The following is a 12,986-nucleotide window of genomic DNA, read 5'->3' on the forward strand; positions in this document are numbered from 1 at the left end:
GATTTTGGGTCTAGTTTCTATTTAATTCATAGATTTTAAAATGTTACACATTTAATAAGTTTTGATTTTGGTTTCAATTTAGTTCCTAAGTATCAAAATGTTACAATCTTACCATTAAAATTTGAATTTTGTCTCAATTTATTCATAGATTTCAAGATTTTACATTTTAGTATAGATTTTTCATTAGATAGTAACTTTGAATCATTGTTAACTAATTTAAAGTAATAATGAAGGTAAAATTTTAATTTAAACTTTTAAAAGGGATGAAAAATGGTAAAATTTAATTAATTATAATTTATTTAATTATTTTAAATGTATTGACATACATTAATATTGAACATGAAAAATAAGTATCCAGTGAAAAACTAAAGTTGAAAATATAGATATTATAATCTATAGACGAGAAAAAACTCAAATATTAAAATAGTAACATTTTATAACTTAAGAGCAAAAGGGAAAACAAAATGCATAATATTTAAAAAAACTAAGAACTAAATATTAATTAGACCCATAAAGGAGTGAGGAAAAACAATAAAAACGTTAAGAGATGGAAGTCATTTTTGTGATGTTTGCATACTCTCAACCACAAGTATATAAAGGCCAGCCATCCTCATCGTTTGATCACACAAATACGAACAAAGTCATGGCTCTTCAAAGGAAGACTAATAACTTTACCAACTTCTTAGTCTTCTTCTTTTTCATTTCTCCAATTTCGTCTCTTCAATTCTCCATCAATGTCTGGCCAAAACCAAGAGCCTTCAATTGGCCTCATCCTCAAGCCGCTCTTCTTTCCCCCAATTTCACCATCATTTCCCCTAACCACCACTACCTCTCCTCCGCCGTCGACCGCCACCTCCGCCGCATCCTCACCGAGAAACACCGCCCCCTCCTTGACCCATCTGTCAATATCTCCTCCTCTGCTTCCCCCTTGCAGAAACTCATCGTTGAAGTTGCTGATCTCTCTGCCCCACTTCAACATGGCGTCAATGAATCCTACACTCTCGACATCTCTGTCTCCGGCTCCGCCAGTTTGGTGGCGGAAACGGCGTGGGGCGCTATGAGAGGTCTCGAGACGTTCTCTCAGCTTGTTTGGGGCGACCCATTGCGGGTTCCGGTGGGGCTTTCACTCTGGGATGCTCCATTGTTTCAGCATAGGGGATTGGTGCTCGATACGTCGAGGAATTACTATGGAGTGGAGCATATTTTGCGGACAATTGAAGCAATGAGTATGAATAAGCTAAATGTTTTTCATTGGCATATAACGGATTCTCATTCTTTCCCTCTTGTGGTGCCATCCGAGCCGGAGCTTGCCGCCAAGGGAGCTTATGGGGATGATATGCAATATTCCCCTGAAGACGTTCGACGAATTGTTAAGTTTGGAATGGAGCATGGTGTTAGAGTCTTGCCCGAAATTGACTCTCCTGGTGAGTTTAATTCAGTTCATTTTGTTTTCTTGTCTCAAAGTCTAAACTGGTCAATTGGGATGTTGATCGTGTGATCGTGATTTGTTTGGTTCTGTTCATCTGCTTGAAAATCTCTTACTTCATCTAGTTTTAGCATGTATGAAGTTGGGTCCATTGGTTTACCGATGTCTCGAAACTGATGAATTAAGCTGTTATTTGTTAAGAATTTGGCATAATCATACATAGAATTGTTGTGTAATTGCAGGACATACTGGATCATGGGCTCTCGCTTACCCTGAAATAGTGGCATGTGCAAATATGTTCTGGTTGCCTGCAGGCTACAAATGGGAAGACCGGTTGGCTTCGGAACCTGGCACTGGCCATTTGAACCCCTTGAACCCCACGACCTACAAAGTCCTTAAAAATGTCATTCGAGATGTTATTAGTCTCTTCCCCGAATCCTTTTACCACGGGGGAGCAGATGAGATTATCCCAGGATGTTGGAAGGCTGATCCTTTGATCAAATCTTTCTTGTCAAATGATGGTACTCTTAGTCAGGTTCTTGAGATCTTTGTCAACACTACCTTTCCTTACATTCGATCCCATAACCGTACGGTTGTCTATTGGGAAGACGTATTGCTCGATGATATTGTGAAGGTGCGACCAGAGTTTCTCCCCCAAGAGCATACCATCTTGCAGACTTGGAACAATGGCGTTAACAATACCAAAAGAATTGTTTCTTCTGGATATCGAGTGATTGTGTCATCTTCTGAATATTATTATTTGGACTGTGGCCATGGTGACTTTATTGGAAACAATAGTCAGTATGATGAACAAGCAAATGGTGAATATAAAAATGGAGGGTCCTGGTGTGGACCGTTCAAAACATGGGAAACTGTATATAACTATGACATTACTTATGGATTGAGCAAAGAGGAAGCTAAGTTGGTGTTGGGTGGGGAGGTGGCATTGTGGTCTGAGCAAGCAGACCCAACTGTTTTGGATGCACGGCTATGGCCTCGAACTTCAGCAATGGCTGAGGCTCTCTGGTCTGGGAATCGAGATGAAACCGGCAAGAAGAGATATGCAGAGGCAACGGATCGTTTGAATGAATGGAGGTACAGAATGGTGAATAGAGGCATTGGAGCCGAACCGATTCAGCCACTCTGGTGCGTTCGAAACCCCGGCATGTGTGATACAGTTCAAGTGATCTAATAGTTATAAATTGATGAAGGATATGTTCAATTCATATGAGCCCAACAATTTGAAAACTTACCGGCTTCAAATTGATATATTTGTCAGTGGATTATATAATATATATGGTATTATTGTAAGAACATATCTGATAGGAACAACAACAAAAGCAAGGGATAGTTTGGGATTTTGTTACCATAATATTTCTCTATCTTAAATTATGAATGTTTGTTAAGATTTCAAACTCACAACCGAATCTTGGGCAGAACTAATCCATGTAGAGGCATTTTCTTTCCAACTGGGTCAATAGTTTTACAAACTTGTGTATCTGGAAAGAGTTACATTTGGGTTGAGTTTGAAATTTGACTGTGAAGAAGGAACTGTTAGTCTCTTAAGGAACTTCTCTATGAAATGACTCGAATCAGCAGGATCAAACACAGCGCCGTTGATGTTCACGACTCCTGGATTCTGACTGTTATACACAGAGAAACTTATGGTAGGCTCGTAACCAGAATTCAGACAGAAGTGCAACAACCCTTTTGGAAATACAATCACATCGCCTGCTTTTAGAATAGTTTGAAACAGTTGGTTCCTTGTGTCAATGAATCCAGCTAGAACAATACCTGTGAATCATAAATCCCAAAAAAGGATGAGAATGAACACAGGACTTTAGACTCTGGAAGGCATGTAAGATCACGACTCAACCTGATGGGTCTCAATGAATTGAATCTTTTATTCAAGTACCTTGGTTCAGAAAGAACATCTCGGTGGCTCTCGGGTGCGAGTGAGGAGAAACGATAGCATCTATAACCAAATCAGTTCTAGAAACAGAAAGCCCCAATGTATTCAGACCATGGAAATCTGCAGCAGTGACAATCTTCACCACCAAGTTGATCCGATCATCGGTATTGACTGGTTCTGTTAACTTTGCTGAGTTGAAGTCCGAAGTTGTAACAAGGGTGGGGCTTTTGCAATGGTAGCCATTGATGAACTCAATTCTGTCTGTGGCAGTTGGACAAGTGTCAAAGACATTATTAGAATCTGCTAATGAGATTCCAAGACAAGAAAACAACACAAACAGCAGAAGGAAAATTAAGGAAGAAGCTAATGATGGGTTCTTCATTTTGGGTTATGTGTTTGTTGAACTGAGAATTTTGGAGGGAGACATATAAATATACAATTGAGTTGCAAGGCTTTTGAGGTTGCCAACAATGGAAGAAATTAGTTTCCCAATTCTTGGAGTTTACTACTGGTTTTTCTATTGATTATGTACTAAGAGATCTGCATTGCTTAAAGCAAAATTTGACAAGAAATCTAGTTGTGTTATATCCATGTATTAGAGAGAAATTGTTTAATGTCGGCACTTTAAACCTTTTTATGATTAGTTTAACCATGCCATAATACAATTATGGTCAACTGGTATTTTGTTAACCATCTTTACTAGTATTTTTCTTCAAGTTTTTAGTTCCTAATCGCAAATGTAATAATTAGATTCAAAATATTAGTATATATATAGTAAAATTTAGAAAAAGAATTGTAGATATAACAAAATATGTTAGAATCTATCAATGAAATTGCTACTGATTAAAATTACCTAAGAAAATTTACGTTAAAATCAAAATGTTGATAGCTAAAACTTGTATAATATTGTATTATTGACGATGAGATTAGAAGTGTGTTTCTTCAAATTTTCAAACTTTTTGTTGAAAAACCATGATAGTTTTAAGTTTAGAACTATTTCAAGAGAGAGAAAAAAAACCTCAAATTAAGCTTCTATTTCTTTTAAGCCAATTGTTGTTAAGTAGTGTAGTTGGATTGAAAAATTAATCAAATTGATTTCTTTTACAATAATAATCATAAGGATGAATCGACAAAGTAACATTCAAAAATTGTATCACATGAAGTTAGATTTTATGTAATAATTTAAAAAAATATTTAACATAAACAAATTAGATCGATAACAATTTCTTTCTTGGTTTTTTGTTTTTAAAATTTATGCTTATTTTCTTCCAACTATCTAATCATGATTTCCATTTAAAAAAAAATAGAATTCTTAGTCAAATTCTCTGTGTAGCTCTAACTCAAGTTTTTTAAAAATAAAAATGTAGAGTACAAACCAATTTGATTATTCTCCCTCGAACAATTTTTATTTTTAATGATATCATTCAAATATGCATGAGTACTAATAAGTAAGCAATAGGGATTATCTCAATAATGAAGAATTTTAATGTCATGCTAAGTTTTTTTTTTTTTTTTTTTTGGCTTCAAATTATCGAGATTGATCATACAAGTTCATCCATGCTAATTTAGATGAACTCATGTTTGGAGGAAGGAAAGGAATGGGGAGGAGGAGGAATAAAGAAAATGGGATTATGAAAAGAAAAGTATTATGATAATCCTTGTTTAGGAAAAGGAATAAATGACAGAATTATGGGGGATTATGACAATACTTGTGTGGGGAAAGGAATAGGTGTTAAGTATTATGGTAAAAAAAATTATTATTATTACTTAATTCGTACAAATTTATTTTTTTAAAATTCGTATTGTAAATTTATTCGTATTTTGTTTACAAAAATTTGGAATTTTTATCGAAAACCATGTTTTGTTAGGATTATGATAATTCTTGATTGAGGAAGGAATAAGTGGTAGGATTATATGACAACCCTTCTTTTGGGAGAAAGGAATAAGTGGGAAGGATTATGGCAAAAAAAAAGTATTATTATTATTTAATTCATACAAATGTATTGTTTTTTAATTCGTATTGTAAATTTAATACACGAATATTCGTATTTTATTTACCAAAATTTGGAACTTTTATCGAAAATAATGTTTCGTTAGTATTCGTAAATACGATGTCAATTTTCAACATTTTGTATACAAACTTTCTGTGCCAATAAATTAATTGATGTGTTACGTGCGAAAGAAATTACATCTATTTTCTTTAAATTGATGTTGTAAGTTCAATATCGAGAAATTGCGTATTGTTAACAATCGATTTTAAAAAAATGTATCATTATTTTTTTAATTTGTACAAATGTATTTTTTTTAATTCGTATTGTAAATCAAATATTCGTGTTTTATTTACCAAAATTTGAAATTTTTATCAAAAAAACATGTTTAATTAGCTTTCGTAAATACGATATCAATTTTGAACGTTTTCTACGCAAGCTTTCTGTGCCAAAAAATCAATTGATGTGTTACGTGTGAAATAAATTGCATATATTTTCTTTAAATTGATGTTGTACGTGCAATATCGGAAAATTGTGTATCGTTAACAATCGATTTAAAAATTTTCATTTTTTTAAATTCGTACAAATGTATTTTTTTAAAAATTCGTATTGTAAATCCAATACACAAATATTCGGGTTTTATTTATTGAAATTTAAAATTTTTATCGGAAAACATGTTTCATTAGCTTTCATAAATACAGTGTCAATTTTGAACTTTTTGTATGCAAGCTTTCCGTGCCAAAAATTAATTGATGTGTTACGTACGAAAGAAATTAGATGTTGTAAGTGCAATATCGAGAAATTGCATATCGTTAACAATCAATTTAAAAAAACGACAACCAATATAATAGCATTGAAATTAAATGAAATACGATAAATATATGTGTTTTTTTTTTAATGCAGTTAAACGGTCAACATCAATTACATTGTACGTCAGGATAGTGCAAAAATAAAAAAGCAATGAGAACCAAAACAAAAATAGGTCATGCGGTTCAATCGGATAAACAATCACGAGTTATCAGGCAGAATGATCCTACAGTAGGCGAGCTTCATTTCATCAAACAACTCTATTTTGAAGTATAGTATTGAAATAATAACAATAACAATAATAACAATAAATTTCTTAATTTAAAATAATAATAATAATAACACAACTCTTGAGGAACAAATATAGGGATTAAGAGGTAGAGAGAGAAGGATCGAGAGGGATCGAGAGGAAAAAAGAAAAGGATTAAGAAGGAATAAGGGAAATTAAACCTATTCTTTTTCCCTCCCTTATTTCTTGGCCCAAACGTGAAAATGACTATCCTTTCCTTTTCTTTTCCTCCCCAAACACCTCCTAAGAGATTGACTTAATAACCGAGTGTGTGAAAGGTTGAGCGCTAGAGGGAAAAATCGTGCCTTAAGCTTTTATTGAAAGAAATATGAAACAAATTGCACTGAATTGCTTGATTTTTTCATTGATAGATGTTGCTTATTTATACAATTACAATGAGGTAAATATGGTAGAAAATAATGACGATTGATTACAATGTAATTTACAATTATGAGCTTAAATTATGGAATTATTGATTACAATTTAATTTACAATTATGGACTTAAATTATGGAGGGAGATTTGGGAAGATTGATTTATTTCCTAATATCCCCCCTCAAACGGATGACTCAGGTTAAGTCAGTAGTTTGTTGCGAAGATGAAGAAAGGTTGGAGCCAACAGTAGCTTTGTGAGTATATCAGCAAGTTGCTTGTCAGAGGAGATGTGACAAACGGAGATATCATTGCGAAGAACTTTTTTCCAAACAAAGTGATAATCAATCTCAATGTGTTTTGTTCTTGCATGGAAAACAGGATTACGAGCAAGAGAGACAGCTGAAGCATTATCACACCATAGTGTTAGTGAAGTTTTTAGAGGAACACGGAGATCACATAGAAGTTGTTGTATCCAGTAAAGATCAGTAGTAGTAGTGGCGAGAGAACGATATTCTGCTTTTGTGGAAGAACGGGAGACTGTAGGTTGCTTTTTAGAAGACCGGGAGATTGGATTAGAGCCAAGGAAGGCAATGAATCCGGAGGCGGAGCGTCTGTCAAAAGTATCACCTGCCCAATCAGAGTCACAAAAGGTTAAAAGAGAAAATGAACTTTTGCGAAAATTTATTCCAAGAGTTGGAGTACCACATAAATATCGGAGGATGCATTTGACTGTCGAGAAGTGAATGACAGTCGGTTTGTGCATGATTTGGCTGACACGATTTAAGGAGAAGGCAATATCAGGGCAAGTAAATGTAAGATATTGTAAGGAACCAACTAGTTTGCGGTATAAAGATGGATCATTAAAAGGTGGTGCAGTGGTGTAGAGGTCAAGAGAAGGAGACATTGGTGTGGTATAGGATTTTGCAGAGATCATTCCTAATATGTGAAGAAGATCATTGAGATATTTGGCTTGATTAACAAATAAGCTATTAGGGAGGGAATGTATTTCGAGACAAAGAAAGTAGTTTAAGGGACCAAGATCAGATATTTGGAATTCAAGTGCTAATTGAGTTTTGAGGAGAGAAATATAGGAAAAGTCGGGGCCCGTGACAATGATGTCATCTACATACAGGAGTAAGTAAGTGAAAGAAGATCCAACTAATCGAATGAATAAAGAAGGATCAGCGTTGGACACAACAAATCCTAGTGTACATAAATAAGAGGTAAAGCATTCAAACCAAGCACGAGGAGCCTGTTTGAGGCCATAAAGACTCTTGTGGAGAAGACATACATGGTTTGGGCAAGTTTTGTCTTGGAAACCTGTAGGTTGAGACATGTATGCTGTTTCCTGAAAAATACCATGAAGAAAGGCATTTTTGACATCTAACTATGTCAAGGATCAACTGTATTGAGCAGCCAGAGCAAGAATAAATCGGATAGTAGGTTTCTTGACAACAAGACTAAAAGTTTCATCAAAATCAAAACCATGTACCTTGTGATAGCCTTTTGCAACTAGGCGTGCTTTGTGACGAGCAACTGAGCAATCAAGATTATATTTGGTACGAAAAACCCATTTACAGCCAACAATATTCATGGATGGATGTCGAGGTACTAATGATCAAGTACCTTGTGCTTGAAGAGTATTAAATTCCTCACACATTGCGTTTTGCCATTCAGGATACTTGGAGGCTTCAGTGTAGGATGTGGGAGTTGGAATTGTTATTGTGATATAGAAAGCCTTTGGTTTAAAAATTCCTGATTTTGTCCGAGTTCGCATGGCATGAGCGTTACGAGGAGTTGGTGCATTGGTGGAGAAAACATCTATTGCATTTCCTGTATCCACAATAGATGAAACATGCAAAGACTGACGAGTGGCATTAGTATCCATAGAAGGTGTGCAAGTATTGTCAACAGTGAAAGAGTTAGAAGTGGGAGATTGTGAGGATGTAGAGTTTGAAGATTGTGGAAGGTTTAGTAAGGTGAGTAGTAGGTTGGGGTCAGAGATGGATTTAGTGTGAGATGGAGAAGAAGGAGAGGATTGGGCAAAGGGAAAAAGTGTTTCATGAAAGATAATATTTCGTGAAACAATGGTTTGTTTGGTTGATGGATTATAACAGAGATAACCTTTAAAATTGTGAGGATAGCCTAAAAGTATGTGTTGTGTGGTTTTGGATTCAAGTTTGTGTTTGGTGTAGGGTTTTAGAAGGGGATAACATGCACATCCAAAAACTTTTAAATAACGCAAATCAAGAGTATTACCAAAAAGCTTTTCAAATGGTGGCAACATGTGAAGAGAGGGTGAGGGCATTCAATTAATAAGAAAAACTACAGTAGAAAAGGCATAAGGCCAAAATTCAAGTGGAACAGAGGAGTGAAAAATTAAAGACATTGCAGTTTCAACAATGTGATGATGTTTACGTTCTACAATGCCATTTTGTTCGGGAGTATAAGGACATGGTTTTTGGTGAGAAATACCTTTGGATTCAAAAAAGGATTACAAAGAATTGTTGCAGAATTCACCACTACCATCGGATCGAAAAACTTTCATTCTCTGAGATAGTTGAGTTTTAGTAAAATAAACAAATTTTGCACAATAGAAGAAACAACTGACTTATAAGCAATAGGAAAGAGCCAAGTCAATTTTCTAAAATTTTCAAGGAAACTGACATAATAACGATTTCCATTAGAAGAAATTATTGGAGATGGTTCCCATACATCACTATGAACAAGTGCAAGTGGTGTAAGAGAAGTAGATAAAGATAGAGGAAAAGGTAATTTTTTATTTTTGCTTTTAGACAACTAGTGCAATTGTAAGTAGAAAGAGAATGAGACGAAGATATACCAATACGAGATAAAATTGAACTGAGAATCCTTGGAGCAGGATGACCCAAACGAAAATGTCATAATGATGAATGCTCCTGTTTTGCGTGAAAATTTAAAATTGTTGAATGCATGGTAGATATGGGAAGAGTAGAAATACTGGGAATAGGGTAGAGACTATTGATGCTTTCACTAGTATATAGAGTTCGGCCAGTGACTTTATCTTAGATGAGGAACCAGTCAGCATCAAAAATGAAATTACAATTATTATCAAGACAAAATTTATGAACAGATAAGAGATTTGCAGCAAGTTGTGGAGCTTGGAGTATTTTGGAAAGATTAAAGGTATGAGAAGGAGTTGAGAGGTTACCACTGCCGGTATTTTGAATATTTAAAGATTGATCATTTCCCACTGTGATAGTTTCCTCACCATTATAATTGTTGGGTAGGTTGAGATTTGCCAACTCATTTGTCATATGAACGTTGCATCCACTGTCAGATGGCCATAAATTATTAGTATGTTCAGAAGATTGAGAATTCATAGAATTTACCGCCATTACTGCTAGTTGAGAAGGTGGATGTCGGCCTTAATTGATATGAGAAATTCATGCGGTTGTAGCAATCAAGAGCTCCATGTCCTTGTTTTTGGCATATTTGACAAAAAATGTGCCCTGCTGTAAAATTATTTTCATGATTGAAAATAGGCCTATAAGTGGGAGCCGACCCAAAAGCCCACGGTGATGAGAGTGGCCTAAAGAAAAGTTGTTGACTGGAGAGAAATGGATTGGGTGGCGATTTGGGCTGAAAATGTTATTGGGCTGAGAATGATGAAATGGGCTTTTGGGTTGTGAGAAATTTGCTCCATGCGATATTTTTCTACCTCTTCCATGGCTTCCATGAAAATTCTGCACGACGGCATTAAAGGCGATGGGAGAAGCTTTAGTTGCGGAAGATTTTTCTATGGTTGACTCCTCTGAGATGAGTAAGATGTGAAGCTCTTCAAGGGAGATGGTGCTGCTTCGAGTTCGAATCGATGTACGGAAGGCATTAAAGGTGGCAGAAAGACCATTTGAGGTATGAACCAAGATTTCTTCTTCTTCAAAAGAAACAAATGCAACGACGAGTTTGTCAACAAGTGCTTTGATTCGAGAGGTATATTGTTCAATCTTTTCAGACGGATTTTTTTTATGGTGTAAAGGGCAGATATGAGGTCGAGGATATTGGCTCGGGTATTAGAAGAATATCTCTTTTCTAGGGAAAACCATAAGGATTTGGAAGAGGTTAATCCAACGACATGAGCAAGAGCAGAGGGTGATAAGGTGGCGTTGATGAAGGTGATGAGGGCTTGGTCACGGAAGAGCCATTAAAGATATTCTGGATTGGTTTCAGTAGCCGATGAAGGTAAGAATTTGGGAAGGCAGGGAAGGGAATCGTCAATGTGACCAAAAAGGTAATGAGCTTTGAGAATGGAAGAAACTTGGTATATCCATAGAACATAATTTGTGGAATCTAGGCGAAGAGGTACAAGGTTGCAAATATTGGATAGCAAGAAGATGGTGGAATTGGTGGGAATTTCAGTGGTGATTGGATCATTTTGGAAGCTGGGAGTTGCCATTGACATGAGGTATATAAAAAAACATTAGTTTGAGACTAGCTCTGATACCATTAAAGAAATGTGAAACAAATTGCACTGAATTGCTTGATTTTTTTCATTGGTAGATGTTGCTTATTTATACAACTACAATGAGGTAAATATGGTAGAAAATAGTGACAATTGATTACAATTTAATTTACAATTATGAGCTTAAATTATGAAATTATTGATTACAATTTGTTGAAGATTTTGTCTAAAAGATTTTTGGGATTATCCTTAACTAAATATCCTTGTTTAATGAATGAGATATATCTTTGATTAATGAATTAATTAAAGGATGAGATATTCAAAGGATAAAAGATTTTCCATTATTTTAGAAATCTTGTTATTTATCTTCAAAAGAAAAGAAGATTGTATAATAGGTTGTTACCATGATAATTGTAGGTGACGAAAAAAAACAGAAAAACATAAGTTAAAGAAGATTGTTCACATCAGAGGTGGTCTGCAGAAGCTACCGGTTTCGAAAGGTATTATGATCTTATGTCTATGAGATAGACTTGTTGATCTAAGTTGTGTTTGTCGATGAGTAACAAAAAAGACGAAACAGTGAGATACGAAGCTACTGCAATCTTTAGTAAAGAATAAAGATATCGTATGAGATATTCACACTTGTATTCAGGGGGAGCCTGGAGTTAGACATCATGAAGAAAAGTGATTCATGCATTTAGGGGGAGCCTGGAGTCTGAAGCCGAGACACATGTTATTAAGTCATATATTTAAACTAAGTTTACATGTTGTATTAATATATATTGACTTAAGTGAAAATTAATAAAAGTTACTCATCAAGGTTGTATGCAGCTCTCCAGACGTAGGCAACATTGGCCGAACTAGGTTACCAAAGTTTTGTGTGTTATTCTCTTCTGTTGTCCCTCAAGCTGTTACGAAAGTTATTAGCTTTGGTATTAACTAAAGATTAATTAATTACCACTCACGCTATTTTTTCAATTGGTATCAGAATGAGTTGCACGATCATGGAGACAATAAGAGAGGGATCGTCTGCTTCATGTCCTCCAATATTATATGGAAAAAATTACTCATACTGGAAGCCTCGCATGATATTCTTCATTAAAACTTTAGATGGGAAAGCATGGAGAGCTCTTGTGGCTGGATATGATCCTCCAATGAGTACCGTGGATGGGGTATCGGTTCTGAAGTCTGAAGTTGAATGGACTGATGTTGAAGAACAAGCATCAGTTGGAAATTTTAAAGCCTGGAATGCTATATTTAATGATGTTGATTTAAATGTGTTCAAGCTTATAAACTCTTGTACTATAGCTAAAGAAGCATGAAGAATACTAGAGGTTGCATATGAAGGCACTTCAAAAGTAAAGATATCCAGATTGCAACTGATAACATCAAAATTTGAAGTCCTAAAAATATCTGATGATGAATCTGTATCAGATTATAATGAAAGAGTTTTTGGAAATCGCTAATGAATCTCTGTTACTTGGAGAGAAAATTCCTGAGTCTAAGATAATGCGAAAGGTACTACGTTCACTACCTGGAAAATTTGACATGAAGGTCATCCCATAGAGGAAGCACATGATATAACCAAGTTGAAATTGGATGAGTTATTTGGATCTTTGCTTACTTTTGAGATGGCTATATCTCACAAAGAAAACAAGAAAGGCAAGGGTGTCGCTTTCAAGTCAATATATGAAGATGAGTCCATGGGAGACCAGGTGAATGATGAAACTCAGATGAACGAGTCAATAG

General features: G+C 35.2%; 2 protein-coding genes across 2 annotated transcripts; one reads left to right on the forward strand and one right to left on the reverse strand.

Moving 5' to 3' along the window:
- Positions 1 to 607: 607 nt before the first annotated feature.
- LOC103503058 (beta-hexosaminidase 2) lies at positions 608 to 2,818 on the forward strand. Its single transcript, XM_008467231.3, has 2 exons — positions 608 to 1,424; positions 1,669 to 2,818. The coding sequence occupies exons 1-2, from the start codon at positions 644 to 646 to the stop codon at positions 2,616 to 2,618; spliced, it is 1,731 nt and encodes a 576-aa protein (XP_008465453.2). The 5' UTR covers positions 608 to 643; the 3' UTR covers positions 2,619 to 2,818.
- Positions 2,667 to 3,721, reverse strand: LOC103503059 (germin-like protein subfamily 3 member 4). The gene is made up of 2 exons (XM_008467232.3): positions 3,342 to 3,721; positions 2,667 to 3,220 (listed from the first exon to the last, which is right to left on the reverse strand). Exons 1-2 carry the CDS (start codon positions 3,718 to 3,720, stop codon positions 2,910 to 2,912), a joined length of 690 nt encoding a protein of 229 aa, XP_008465454.2. The 5' UTR covers position 3,721; the 3' UTR covers positions 2,667 to 2,909.
- Between the last annotated feature and the right edge of the window lie 9,265 nt (positions 3,722 to 12,986).

This window comes from Cucumis melo, chromosome 4 (genome assembly GCF_025177605.1).
Source record: "Cucumis melo cultivar AY chromosome 4, USDA_Cmelo_AY_1.0, whole genome shotgun sequence".
NCBI classification, from domain to species: Eukaryota; Viridiplantae; Streptophyta; class Magnoliopsida; order Cucurbitales; family Cucurbitaceae; genus Cucumis; species Cucumis melo.

What these genes read in the sequence shown, in the direction of transcription:
- LOC103503058 (XM_008467231.3), top strand. Translation starts at nt 644, where the DNA reads ATGGCTCTTCAAAGGAAGACTAATAACTTTACCAACTTCTTAGTCTTC. An exon ending in GCCCGAAATTGACTCTCCTG is followed by an intron (nt 1,425 to 1,668) that starts GTGAGTTTAATT and finishes GTGTAATTGCAG; the next exon opens with GACATACTGGATCATGGGCT.
- LOC103503059 (XM_008467232.3), bottom strand. Translation starts at nt 3,720, where the DNA reads ATGAAGAACCCATCATTAGCTTCTTCCTTAATTTTCCTTCTGCTGTTT. An exon ending in GATGTTCTTTCTGAACCAAG is followed by an intron (nt 3,221 to 3,341) that starts GTACTTGAATAA and finishes TATGATTCACAG; the next exon opens with GTATTGTTCTAGCTGGATTC.